The sequence below is a fragment of the Drosophila virilis genome, chromosome X (assembly GCF_030788295.1).
Source record: "Drosophila virilis strain 15010-1051.87 chromosome X, Dvir_AGI_RSII-ME, whole genome shotgun sequence".
Lineage (NCBI taxonomy): Eukaryota > Metazoa > Arthropoda > Insecta > Diptera > Drosophilidae > Drosophila > Drosophila virilis.
In genome coordinates, this window is record NC_091543.1 from 14,389,838 (window position 1) to 14,404,420 (window position 14,583).

The following is a 14,583-nucleotide window of genomic DNA, read 5'->3' on the forward strand; positions in this document are numbered from 1 at the left end:
GCAAAGGCTTTCACCTGTCATTGACTTATCAGCCAGCACAGTCGGTGACGACTTCACTTATCCATAACGAAACACTTTTTCATTTTTTTTGTATTATGGCACAAACAGGTACAACGGCGTTCTCACGATTTTGTTTGTTATCAGTGCGCGCATTGCTCAGAGATAAGTTAGTATAGTTTCTGTGTATTCAACGGGCTCTGAGTGAGCCATGTCCATGACTGCCATGCCACCAATGTGAGCGTCTAGTCTGATAACTATATCTATGTGCCGCCAAATGCACACGTTCACCCCGTGCCGTTGGCCGTAGGTGTGCTGCAGGCGTCGATGAATACTGAGGGATCAGCATTTGATGATTTCAGTCTTTGGCCAGAGTTTCAGTCGCGCGGGCTGCTCATTGTTGTTATTGGTTTATTTTTATTCAAAATCCGCGTCGACCTCGTTGTCTATTTTGGTTAACCACAACTAGCTTTGATAATGACCTGAGAATATATCCGTTTCGCAGTGAACACGTTATATCAATTGCTTGCCAACAGAATATGGTTAACCCCAAGCTGGTTTAAACTAAAGGCACACAAAGAGCGCATCGAGCAGTGTGTGTGTGTGTGTGTTTGTATGTGTGTATTTGTGGTGCGGGGATTGGAATCGTAATTACCTATAAATGTACATTAGATAACACGTACGTATACTGCCTATGTGGAGCACCGTAGCCGCTTATCATTATTCCAGTGTCAGTACCTGTGCGGAGTTTGGTTGTGTGTTAGAGTTTGTGTATTTAGTTAGTGTCCACTGTTGTATGCTAGTGGGACAAACGAGAAGGTAACGCAGCCATTATGTATCCGTATTATGAGCAGGATTGGAGTGTTTTGCCACCGGAAAATAATCGCAGGTGAGTTGCAAATTGTCAGCAGAAAATGCTGAGGTTTTTAATTCAAAAATTACGTTATGCGCGTATTCATCGTCTTGGCCAAGAAAACTATCGATTACAACGGCCTGCGATAGCAGTGCTGATTAATGTCAAAACGAAATGTCAACCGCTGGCTCGCGCTCTCTCGCTCTCACTGCTGTTACAACTACTATTACTACTACTGTTGCGCTCATCATCAACATTCTACGAGCATTTTTGTCGCGTTGTTAAAATTTGCATTGGAAGTCGGAGGCGGCAGGTGGCTATAAAGCAAACGTTTATATATAGTGCGAGCAAAAGTTTAAACAAGAAAGAAAAGCGACTTGCTTTGCTTGCGGCAAATACTCAATTGATTTATGTTTAATTTTTCCTGTGGCCAAAAAGAAGCATACGCTTAACTCAGTGGGCGCTTGTGTGCGTGTGTGTGCTTGTGCCATGTATCTCTGCGTGTGTGTGATGTGTCTATGTGCTTGAGCTTTCCAATGAAAGTACATTAATCGACAAGCACAGAAAGTAATGCAATATTTTGCAATAATACGTGTTAGGTTACAGTGAGACAGCAGTCAGAAACAGAAGCAACTACGTGTATTTCCTGTGATTTATAACATTTTTTTTTTCGCAACGCATGCAATGCACTCGATAAATGGCCCATTGTGTCATATCGATATCGAATATCGATAAAAGCCAGCAATGACGGCAGCTGTTTTGGTTTTAGCCATAACTGGTGACTGTGACTGCCTTTTAGGCCTTTAGACAAAAGCGGAATCAGTTGTTAACGATTAATGTGGCACTTTAGATTGTTTATTATTCGTATTTGAAATCGTTTAAGGGAGAATGTAATTAGAATTTGTGTTCACATTCCAATTGGATATAAATACGCCTCTTGCTGTTTGCTTGTCACGCGTGTGTGTGTGTGTGTGTGTGTGTGTTACTGTCAGCTCAATGCGCGCTAATCGTCAATTCGGTTCGGCTGATGCTTCAAGTGCGGTTTTCGCATTATTCATACAACTGAATTAATCATTTCATTTTCATCAGCAGCAGCCGTAAATGGTTTTGCATTTGTGTGAACCTCCACCTTTTTGTCGTCTTAATTAACACCCTACACGCCTAGCCTAGTTTTTTTCAGTTTGTGCTGTGGCTGTGCTGCGCTTCGTTGGCCAGCACTAGCAGCTACATAAATACATACATATGTATGTACAAGCGTATGAAACTGATGCCAGTTAAAGGTACTTCAATGTCCATGCATATGTACTATACATATGTATGTGTGTGCCAGTGTGAGTAAGCGTAGAGCTTTTTGTTTGCATTGAGCGGCGACAGATCATGTGTACCTCTGTCCATGTAGTATATACATATGCATATTTGTTTAAGCCTCGGCATACGCACACATGCACACGCATCATTTATGTACATAACGTTTTATAACAGCAGTAAGTTCATTACTGATATTGTTTGTGCACTGCGATTTGTGTTAATAATAATAAACACCAGCAACATCCAGTGATAGACAGAGAGCTAAAGTTCGATGTGCAGTGTTAACAGTTTTGCAAAGAGAGCGCAGCAAATATGTCTGGGAGAGTGCGAGTGAGACAGTGTGAGAGAGTGCGACAAGTGGAGCAGTAACTGCAATTCAATAGCGGCCGGCTGTCAACGTTTTTGTTGTTGTTATTGTTACTATTGTTGTTCATGTGCTGTGCAGCGAGTGTTGCAAAATAAGCAAAGCGCGACTTAAGATCGAATATTGTTTATGTTGCCACCTCGCCGACGCAGCTGTAATAATAAAAGGAACAGCAACAACAACAACAACTACAACTGAATGCAAACATAAAAGCATAGGCCGGCAAGTAGTAGAAGAAGAAGAAGCAGAAGCAGAACAAGATAAACAACCATCAACAAAAAGCAGTTAGTCTGCGTGCCACAACCAAATCGCTTCAGAGCCGCAGAAGCAGCAGCCGCAACGCCTCGAAATGAATTCCGAGCATGGGTATGCAGCCTTATTACATACATGTATAATACATGCACATATATCTATATAAAATTATATATATATGCATACATTTGTGTACATTTTGCACTCCTGTCTAATCAGCCTGTTAATAATTCATTTTTGTGCTCCAATAGATTCAATCCAGCCTTCAATATGGCCACCATACGCCAGGCATTCACAGAGGCTGTCGAAAGAGGTAAGCCTCAGTTCCCGGCATTTGTTTAGCCATCCAGCCACCAAGTAACTGTCTCTGGCTTTTATTTATCTTCCTGTTTTCATTTTATCTCGCCCACATGCAGTCAGAATGCCGACGCCCACACGATTGCGTGATCTTATACGACAGATACGCGCCGCCCGCACCGCAGCGGAGGAGCGCGCCGTGGTTAACAAAGAGTGCGCCTACATACGCAGCACATTCCGAGAGGAGGACTCTGTCTGGCGGTGAGTGGGCAGTTAATTGCATTAATAATAATTTCCACAATTTTAACCCGTTTTCTTTCACTTTTATACCCTTGCCGCTTGCACGCCTGCAGCTGTCGCAACATTGCCAAGCTGCTGTACATACACATGCTCGGCTATCCGGCGCACTTTGGACAGCTCGAGTGCCTCAAACTGACGGCCAGCACACGCTTTACAGATAAACGAATTGGCTATCTGGGTGCCATGCTGCTGCTGGATGAGCGTCAAGATGTTCATTTGCTTATTACGAATTGTTTGAAAAAGTAAGTGCGTCATACGAAGAGGACAGACCCGAGCAGATGCTTAGAATATTCTGCCACAGCTAATAATTAGTATTATTATATAAATATTAGTATAAGCTTATGTACCATGCGGTTATTCCTGGCAAGCTCAACCTATTTACAAATAGGCAAAGCAACAGATTCTAGCCTGTGGCTAAAAAGCACCTGTTATCGTTGGGCAGTAAATATTGCAACTGCTGCGTAGATTGGAATATTCTCGACGAGAGATATAATGACCTTTAAATGAAAGGTCGTACATCTCACGTGCAACTCTAGCGTATTGCTTCTAAATAATTGCCCTTCTGGTAATGATAATAATCTTAAAAAATATTCAATATGTGAAGCTTTGACCTCGCCAAGTTTTGGCGTCCCTATAAAAGCCGTCAAAAGGAAAACTTTTAAACAACTCAATGCGAGACATTATAATAAGTGCCCAGAAAGTGAGGATCTTGCTTTGTATGCCGCAGAATTTAGAGCAGCTTTTAGAAATTGCCCCAGGCAACGGCTATGCAGCCTAGGGAACGACCACATCTTCTATTAAACCTAACAAATTCATTTTCTAATATGTTCGATTGTTTCATTACAAATTGTTATAAAGTTGAGAGTCAGGGCTCAAACCATGTTGTTGTTGATTTAGATTCACGAAACAAACCTCAAGGCTAAGGCGATTAGCACGAAGTTTAAATTTGGTTTTTAGATTTAATAATAGAATTTACGAATCGTTTTTATCTTAAATCTATGTTCTGATTAAATCAAATTAGTCTTAAACTATTCATTAACTTCATTATTTGTTAGCACACTTAACTATAAAATAATACGTTATTTGTATTTTGACATTTTCCAGCGACTTGAACAGCTCGACGCAGTTTGTGGTTGGATTGGCGCTGTGCACCCTGGGCGCCATTGCATCGCCGGAGATGGCGCGTGATCTGGCTAGCGAGGTGGAGCGCCTTATGAAATCGCCCAACACGTACATCCGCAAAAAGGCGACACTGTGCGCATTTCGAGTCATACGCCGTGTGCCCGAACTGATGGAGATCTTTTTGCCGGCTACACGTTCGCTGCTCAGCGAGAAGAATCACGGTTCGATTGAAATGCTTAACCAATCCAATCATACCTGCTTTATTAACTATCATATTATTTTCAGGCATCCTTATTACCGGCGTAACGCTCATTACGGAAATGTGCGAGAACAGTTCGGATACGTTGATGCATTTCAAGAAGGTAAGTTGTTGCCCAGCCCAGACGGTTCTGACCGGCGGGCAGGCAGGCAGGCAGACAGACAGACAGGCTCTCAGAACAGCCAATGGAAAGTGAATTTATAGAGCTTCAACGGGCTACCAGGTCCAGGCTGCGATTTTGCGTTTCGATTCCATTCTCCCCCCCCATTTTAGTTATGTGGGCGGCCCGTATAATTGTGTATTGATATTGTGGTTACTTTTATTTATTTATTTTTTTTTTGTTGTTGTTGTTGCTGCCCTTTTGATTTGCGCCTTCTGCTAAAGAAATTGTTATTATATTTTCAATTGTTATCGTTAATGTTTATATCGCTTTGCCACGTACTATTTTTGACACTCAACAACATTTTGTAATTACAAATTAACGCTTGTTTGTTTTTGATCGAATACCGCGCAAACACAAAATGAAATTTGTTGTTATTTGCTTGCCAGGATAGCGGAAATCGAGAGGTATGAATTGCTGTTTGTGCTTTAAACTAAACTCTATATAACTGTTGATAGATCTCTATTGTTGTTGTACTTATTGTTGTTATCGTTCTTTTGTGATCTGTTCTACACATTGTTGTTTAGTTTTGATCTGTTTTCCTTCAAAACAGTAAACACAAAAGCAATTTTTCTTAAAAGTGCCCACCGACAGTCTGAAGGACTGGCGCACTTGTTTTCTATATTTAAGTTTAGTTTTTGTAATTAGTTAATGCACTTTCCAACCACCTACTCTCGCTCTCTCCTGCACACGCACAGAAGCAATGCACAAGCTAGCGCTGACTCGCTTTAGCTCACACACACGCACACACATTAGATTGCTACTCTCTCTCTCTCTCTCTCTCTCTCTCTCTTTCTTACTCATGCAAATGTGCCAAAAGTGTCTGACTTTAATGCTCTTTCTCTCTCTTTCTCATCACAGATCGTGCCGAATCTGGTGCGCATTTTGAAGAGCCTTATTTTGGGCGGCTATTCGCCCGAGCACGATGTTAGCGGCGTCAGTGATCCGTTCCTGCAGGTGAAAATCCTGCGTCTATTGCGCATACTCGGCCACAATGATCCGGACGCCTCGGAGGCCATGAACGATATATTGGCGCAGGTGGCAACCAACACGGAGACCAGCAAGAATGTCGGCAACACCATTCTCTATGAGACGGTGCTATCCATTATGGATATACGGTAATTGCAAGGCGTTGCCAAACAGTTCACAGCTAAAAGAACTAGATTTTAAGATAGAAACAATTTCGTATATATTTTGAATGCAATGAACTTTAACATTAGGCTTGAAACCAAGTGCCTCGCGGCTTCGTAAAATGCATGTTTTCGCTGACAAAAAATAATCAGGTTACGTCGACACTTGAATTAAAATCAAAATAAATTCAGTATAGCTCATGTTAGGATTCAAGCTCTTTGTAAACTATCCATCTAGTATCATGAGCGATAACATTTAAATAAACATGAGGATTAAGCATTAGATGAAAGCTAATAAAGCGCTTTAGCTTTGGTGAATCAACTCCCAACTTTAAGAATGAACAAGTACAAAGTAAACATTATTTCTAATTAAATAATATACATTGTTCTTGATTTGCAGTTCGGAGGGCGGCCTGCGCGTCTTGGCTGTGAACATTCTGGGACGTTTCCTACTCAACTCGGACAAGAATATACGGTATGTGGCGTTGAATACGCTGCTGCGAACGGTGCACGCGGACACGTCGGCGGTGCAGCGGCATCGCACAACCATATTGGAGTGCCTCAAGGATCCGGATGTATCGATACGGCGACGAGCGATGGAGCTATCGTTTGCGCTGATCAATGCACAAAATATACGTACAATGACCAAGGAGCTGTTGCTGTTCCTCGAGAAGGCCGATGCTGAATTCAAGGCGCAATGCAGCTCGGGCATGATTCTCGCCGCCGAACGCTATTCGCCCAATTCACGCTGGCATCTGGATACGCAATTGAGCGTTTTAATAGCTGCTGGCAATTATGTACGCGACGATGTGGTGTCTTCCACCATACAGCTGGTGTCCAGCAGTCCCGTGCCAGAGCAGACATATATCACGAATCGGTTCTGGGAATCGCTTCAAGTGTCCAATCACTGTGAGGACAAGCAGCCGCTGCTTCAGGTTGCCGTCTGGGCCATAGGCGAGTACGGTGATCTTTTCATGTATGGCGCTAACGAAGATGGTGAGTTGATTAAACACAATATCGAGAAAGAACAATTTAATTCTCTATAAACTTGACTTTGACAGAGTTTGAACGTCCCACGGAAAGCGATCTGATCGCTGTGTATCATAAGTTTTTAACCTCTGCTCAAGTGTCGACCACAAGCAAGCAATATGCGCTCGTCTCCCTGGCCAAGTTGAGCACGCGCCTGCAGCAATGCGTGGAGTAAGTATCTAATCTCCAACTCTTCAGCCCTGGCCATCGGCTAATAATAGTCTTGCTCCATTGCAGAGAAATCCAGGCATTGATAACCTCGTTTGGCAGCCATCTAAATGTGGATCTGCAGCAGCGTGGTGTAGAGTTTACGCAGCTCTTTGGCAGCTATAAGCACCTGCGTCCGCCGCTACTGGAAAAGATGCCCGCCATGCAGATAAGTCGCATTAGTTCACAGAATGGCGAAAGCGGCGGCTCTTTCGATGACAACAGTCCGGATGTCATCGAGAATGGGGTCGAGCTTGGCGGCAGTAGTACGCATCCTTTAATCGAAAGCAATATGAATACAATGGGTGACAATACGGTAAGTTACCAGACAATATACACTATCGAGCATCAAAATAAACCTATATCTAATTTTATAGAATATCCTATTGGACTTATTGGGTAGCACGGACTTGTCGGCGGGTGCCAGCGACTTGGCTATGGCCACAGATTTATCAAATTCGGTGCATAAAAAGAACACACGCAATGCAAACAACGATGCGACAGTGTCCAACAATCAGGATCTGCTTGATTTGCTCGACTTGGACATGTCGGCGCCAACCACAACGCCCGTCATGGGCATCAATATGGCTGCTGATCCTAGCAGCGCCGCCAACATGAACACTATGCTCGGTGGCCTCGATCTGAGCGGCTTTGGTGGTGGCATCGATGCTATGCCCAACAGCATACCTACAAACGGCAATGATCTGGCGAGCATGCTGGGACGCCTAAATGTTGCCGGTGGTGCGCCAGTCCATGCACTGGCGCCGCTTGGCAGCGATGTCAACAGCAGCAGCCTGCTGGGTGAACTGAATCCCACGGCGGCATCCAATAATGTGACAGTGGTATATGATTGTAAAGTTAGCCCTTACGCTTCGCATGTTAATCTAAAAATTTCTTGGATTGTAGCCTCCACAGGGTCCGAAGCTAACGGCCCTGGACAAGAATGGACTGCTAGTGCAGCTGGTGCCGGTGCCGGGCAGTGACTGCATGAAGATCTTTATGACAACCACAAATAGCTCAGACAATACATTGGAGCAGTATGTGCTGCAGGTGTGTAGACTTATTGATTACCTGCTTATAAGATTGCCACTAATTTGTTTTACGTGTTTAAAAACAGGCGGCGGTGCAAAAGAGTTTTAAACTGCAAATGCTGACGCCGTCGGGCTCTGTGCTGCCTCCAGGTGGCGTCATTACGCAGGAAATGCGCGTTGTGGCTACGTCCAATGTAAGTAGCTCCACTAGCTTAACTTAGTGTACAACCAGGATTTGGATATTCTTTTAAGTTTAGATATACAGTTGACTGCCTTATAGCTAATATAGCTTTGATTCTATCCTTCGCCGATTTGCTCTCACAATGTTTTTACTCTATGAGAATCGCAAAGAAGGGCGACTTTGCACGAAGAACAAAGCACAATGAAGTTGGCTTTGAACAAATGTTAACGAACGTACATATTCAGAGCACTCTTAGACTCATGAGTTTACATGCAAATAGCAACATATATTAGCCTTTACGAGGTTTACTATGCCCCATACATTATTAATCTTGGACTACTACATTTTAGACCTAATACGATCGGTAGAAAAATTAAGGTTTTGGGCAAAGCAATTCCGAGCCTGTAAGGGCATTGTATTTTCGGCGTGCCGACGATAACTTTTTTCTTCTTTTTTTATATCTAATTGATTTTAATGCTGCTGCTTCTTTCTCTATTCCACAGGCTGTACTGCGCATGCGTCTGCGCATTCAGTACACGCTCGATGGCCAGCAACTAGTGGAGCAGACGGAGGTTAGCGGCTTTCCGGAACAGCAGCCGGCGCACGAGTAAATGTGTTTTAAAGCAAGCGTCTAAGCTTAAAGTCTAAAGACAACACACACAGACACACCCACACACATACCGAGCACAGCTAAATACAGAGGTTGCCACACGCATATACTGTAAAATAAAATGAAAAACACCTACAAACACACACAAACACACAAACACACACATACATACACTCATATAAAAAGAGACCCAGCTGAAAGTCCGTGTGCAGGAAAATGGAAAATAGAAGCATTGCACAGCGATGCCAGACTGTCGCAACGAACGGTGGACATGTGTGCGCTTTAAAACAAGAACAACAACTAAATTGCAAAACCATAATTTATATATATATATATTTATATGTAAACCTATATGCCCATATGATTTTTGTGAGAACATCTTTGATTAATGTCCGCGTTGATAACTATTATTAATATTATTATTATGAATATGATTTGCCTTCATGTGTGTGTACATGTTTTTTGTGTAAAAGACAACAACATTCAGTTTTAATGTAAGACAATAAAGTCATTTAAAAGCGTCAAGCTACATTATATAGCCACAACACTAAATTGTAAATTGCAACAATTAACAATAGCAGGAAATGTATTTTGTTATGCCATAACAAAACAACAAATCAAACAAAAAAAAAAACACTCAAAAAACGCAACTAGAAATGTGACAAATTGTGTATAGCAAAAAAAAAAACGCAGCGCATTTATTCAAGCTTAGCATTTGCCGATTAAAAACAGCAGTATATCGATAATGTCAATCGATCGTTACACACGTTCGTCTATCGATTGAGATTGCAGACATCGCAGTTATTATTATTATTATTCTAATATATAAAAAGAAAAAAAAAACATAATTTGTTATACTTATGTATGTATGTAATATGTATTAATATATTATTATTATTATTTTTTTTTTTTTTTTTTTTGATTGAAACTAATTAAGGCTTCAGACACGCGTGACTGGCAGCGTGCAGGCACAATTCTCAGGATTAACCTGCACTCTGTGACGTCACAAAATGGCCGGTGACACACACACACACACACATACACAACACAGAGAGTTACAAGCGAGCGCAGTGTTGGAAGCCGGCACATTAGCTCAGCACACCGTGTGGCCTACAATTTCCACAACCTATCACTCGATAAATTGTTATTTCCTGTGCGCACGTACTTAAAAACGATTCGACAGGCAACTGCAAAAGCAAATAAGAAACTGCAACAGCAGACAGCACTGTGGAAAACTAGATAATTATAATATACATATTAATAAATTTAACAAAATATATATGACTAAAAACAAAACAAAAAAAAAAAAAAAAACGAAAAACAACAACAACAACAACTATTTAGTAACTGGTAAAACTTAGTTTGCGGGTCAATACGCATTATGTTTAATATTTGGGGGAGGGGGTTTAATTAAAAAAGAAAATCCAGATTTATGTACTATTATTATAATGTATGTATAATTATACAACAATTATAAATATGTCTCGCAGCAAGAATGAGTAAAACAACAACAGCAACAACAACTAATAATAATAATACAAAAACAACATTAACATATTGTACAATATCGTATATAAATATATATCTATTTTTTTTTGTATTCATTCAACAATTTTGAGCTGAAATAAACGCCGACACTTTGTTTTATCAGAAGCCAGAAGACAGTCGCCCGTTTTGCGCTTCTTTCAACAATTCTGCAAGCGATTCTAAAAAAAAATTCACGAAACTTTTTTGCTGCCGTGACTCAAGAGCTAAACATATTTATGATCCATATAATACATGCCATACATTTGAATGTAGAATGTGTAAAATTTGTCGTACTGTTGCCTTTCAGATTTTTCAAAACAATTAACATAAATCGAAGTTAACGTGTTTTAAAACTCTTGAAAAAAAAAACAAAAAAATATATATATCCAAATTTCTATAAGCAGAACAGCGGAACAGAGCCGAACAGAAGAAATGCCGAAACTGCGGGCCCTAAAAAGTATGCTATACTAACCGGATATTGAGTATCAGCTTGGCCGCATTCCAATTAACCGTTTCGCTTCGAAAATGTTTCCATAACACAAACTCTTATCTAGATTCCCCGAACATGTTCTCCAGGCGCTGTGCCTACCCAGCTAATTGGCCACAAGTATAGCCGACTTATGCGAACTGGCTGGCTGGCGTCAGTTTTGGGATGGTTCTTCAGATTCGAACCGCAGTTTTGGCCAACAGTAAGTATTTTATTCAAGATTTTTTATTTAACGCTTTTCTTTTTACTCTACAATATAAGAAATAATTTTTTTTTTGATTTGTTTTTGTGTTTTTTTTTTTCTTCATTTTCAGCACGTGTTTTCGAAAGTATTTAGTTTGCGAACAGGAATATAACAATCCATCACTTGGCGTAAAGTTCTTTCAATAACATTAGTCTGCCATATATATACAGAAGTATATATATATATATATATATGTGGGGCATAATTACATAACAAGAATAAACGATAACTATTTGGGGGAGAGCCTAACTCTTAACTAAATAACAATTTCATTTGAATTCAAACTATGAGCCATTGGGATTATCGACTCCGTCGCCCTTTGGCTGCTTGCACACATCGCACAGCTTCTCCTCGGGCTTCAGATTCCATAGCAAGGCTGCACAGAACTTGGCACAGTCCATTTTGCCCGTTCCATCGGTGTCCACGGCGTCAATCATGCGCTGCACATCCTCCTCGCTGTTCTCATAGCCAAATACGCGCATCATTCCGCGCAACTCGCTGGCGGTCAGGAGTCCACTTCCGTCCACGTCCAATATGGCAAATGTATTGCACATTTCCGCCTTTTTGGCTTTGCTCAACTTGTCCATTTGGTAGGTTGTCGTTTTATTTTTTATTTTCCTCTTTTTTTTTTTTTTTTGTATTTTTTCTTTTATTTTCAAATCAAATAATCTCTCACGCAAAAGAAAATTTTATATAAATTACCGAAAAATATATATATATATTTATTATTTTACTGTTGTGTCTGTTGTCGATCTGTTCCGTTTGTAAGAAATATATTGACTGGCCCAGTTACCTAGACTTAGGCCTACGAGGCTACGAGTACTTCGACGCCTACTGAGCTGCTCTACCAAATCGAATAGCATGTATTTTTCTTAATTATTCAACAAGTCAACATTCTTGGCTCAAGTTAACATATTTGTTGATGGTCGAAGATTCAATTCAAACCTACGGAGCTTACAACAAGTTGCAGCTCGAACCGATGACTCGCCTAGGATTCGACTCTCCACATCTATGAGCCCTGGGCTCTATCTCTGATCCTCCCAATTCCGCTCATCATCAATTATAATAACTATAAAAGAACATTTTCAAATATCAAAAAAAAAATGCCCTACTCTGCGATTCTCACGATTTCAAGTCGGCTCTACAGATGTTTAAAAAAGTTTCTGGTCCTATTATACCAATAGATGGCAATCAAATAAGCTTTTGGGTAAGTGCCAGACATACATATAGACAATGTCCGTCCGATATTGAAATCCTGTTCCTGCAAATCAATCAAATGAATAATAATTAATATTAAAATATAAGGCTATAATAACTATGAAGTATAAGGCCTAGATCAGACAGAGTTCTAAAAGTTAAATTTTCCACTATATATTTGACAGTAGCTGCTAAATTGAAAAGTCAAATGATAAACGATAAATGATAATGAATGCGAAAAGCATTCGAAACTTTTCACTGACAGAACTGTTGCCAGTACTTATCATAGATTAACTAACGTATACTTAATAAGCCGCCTGTCGAGCAACATCCGCCTGATGTGATTAGTCACAGTGATTCGATATTGTCAGCTGGAGAAAAGGAATCACTCATTTGGGCTCAAGTGTGGCGCGGTGACTGGGAATGCTGTCGCTGGCAAATGCTTGAGAAGATTAACAATGACACATGCCCTTAATATACCAAAAGCCCAATCTGATTGTCTTTTAATAAGACAAGCCCGAAAAATCAAGTGTAACGCAAAGCGAATTAGATGAAATCTCTCAGATATAACAACAATGCGGCCCCGCATCAACATGTTACCCGCCCGTCACAGCTGTCAATTGCAACGGCAGCACCAGCAGCAGCAGCAGCAGCAGCAGCAGCGGCAGCGACAGCAAGCGTAGCTAGCCAAGTATCAGCTCAGCGTCATCTCCATATCTGCACAGACAGCTGTGACGGGGCAGAACTTTTACAGCTCTTCGGGCTGCCAGCTGTCGTCGGCTAACGTCGTCGTCGTCGTCAGCGCTCGCGCCTACTCCGCGTAACCTTTGGTAAGGTTAAATGTGAGCACAGCGCCCGCGAATTGTGCCACGCCAAGAGCAGCAGCAGCAGCGGTAGCAACAGCATCAAGAGCAAGGCAAAAGGCAAGGCAAGGCTTCATTGTTGTTGCTGTCGTTGCCTGTTTCCTGCCCATTGTGTCTGTGTGTGCGTGTGTCAGTGTGTGTGTGTGTGTGTGTGAGCGAGCGAGCGAGGCGAGCCAAAGCGCCGACGCACTGGCACTGGGCTGTACTGGTATTTTGGATTTGGATATGTTTTATCCTTTGCATCGAACCTAGCGCTGACTTCGCAGCCTCGAACATGTTTGGCCTTGTCACGTGCAACCTGGCCAGACACAGCGACGTGCTCGGTGTGTGCGTCTGTGTGGGTGTGTTTGTTTGCGGCACAGCAACTGCTGGCTATAAACAGCATAAGCATCTCTATGTGCGCTATATACGTACTTTATGTACACATACATATACATGTTTATATGTATAGATATGTGTGGGCTTGCGTGTATGTGTGTATGTATGTGTGCATCTATGGCAGCGCGGCTGTGTGTTGTATATCAATCGCCCTTTGGGCGGCTGCCTGTTCCCGACCGCGCACACACCCCCTACCCCCGCACGCCGCCCTAGCACTTCAGTCAGCCAAACACCTACTACGCCCGCCGCCCCTTGCACACCCACTACCGCTCTCTGACAGCGCCGCTGGCGTTGAGAGCGGCAGCAAAAACAAAAACAGCACAAAACAAAAAAAAACACACACACACAAAATGAATGGAAAAAAAAAAGAAGTAATTTTGTGCAACGATGCGACCCTTGGCCAAAAATTGTAATGAGAAACCTTTTACGGCACAAACACATGCTCGCTTTTTGTCTTCTTGTGCTGCTTCTTCTTGCTCATCCGTTGCGGCTGCGGCTGCTGCTGCTGCTGCTTCTTCTTCTTGTTGTTATTCGCCTTTTACTCACCTCCCACCACTTCAGTTATCCGTGTAGTGTTTCTAGCATTTCGCTTGTTTTGAGTTTTGTAGTCTAATTTTATTTTTTGATGTTGCTTTTCTGCAGCTTCTTCTCTTGCTGTTTTTTTTTTTTGCCTTTGTCTACTTAAAGTTAATAATTTGTGTTGTTATTGTAATACAATATGGTTTGTAGGTACGCGCTATATGCTTTTCGGTTCAAGTTGAATTTTCATCTGTTTTCAATTTATATA

The 14,583-nt window shown here is 41.6% G+C and overlaps 1 protein-coding gene across 8 annotated transcripts; it reads left to right on the forward strand.

The window, feature by feature from the left end:
- Positions 1 to 533: 533 nt before the first annotated feature.
- Positions 534 to 10,753, forward strand: AP-1gamma (adaptor protein complex 1, gamma subunit). Of its 8 annotated transcripts, none has more exons than XM_015168711.3 (16): positions 1,028 to 1,163; positions 2,675 to 2,888; positions 3,026 to 3,087; positions 3,191 to 3,332; positions 3,425 to 3,613; positions 4,476 to 4,714; positions 4,779 to 4,855; positions 5,302 to 5,319; positions 5,774 to 6,030; positions 6,443 to 7,038; positions 7,104 to 7,242; positions 7,309 to 7,594; positions 7,656 to 8,120; positions 8,185 to 8,328; positions 8,396 to 8,503; positions 8,994 to 10,753. In XM_015168711.3, exons 2-16 carry the CDS (start codon positions 2,872 to 2,874, stop codon positions 9,099 to 9,101), a joined length of 2,847 nt encoding a protein of 948 aa, XP_015024197.1. In that variant the 5' UTR covers positions 1,028 to 1,163; positions 2,675 to 2,871; the 3' UTR covers positions 9,102 to 10,753. The 8 variants fall into 8 exon arrangements, with proteins under 8 accessions (XP_002059636.1, XP_015024194.1, XP_015024197.1 ...); XM_015168709.3 differs by having other exon boundaries at positions 1,030 to 1,163; positions 2,736 to 2,888; XM_070210918.1 differs by having other exon boundaries at positions 1,072 to 1,163; positions 2,741 to 2,888.
- The last annotated feature ends 3,830 nt before the right edge of the window (positions 10,754 to 14,583 follow it).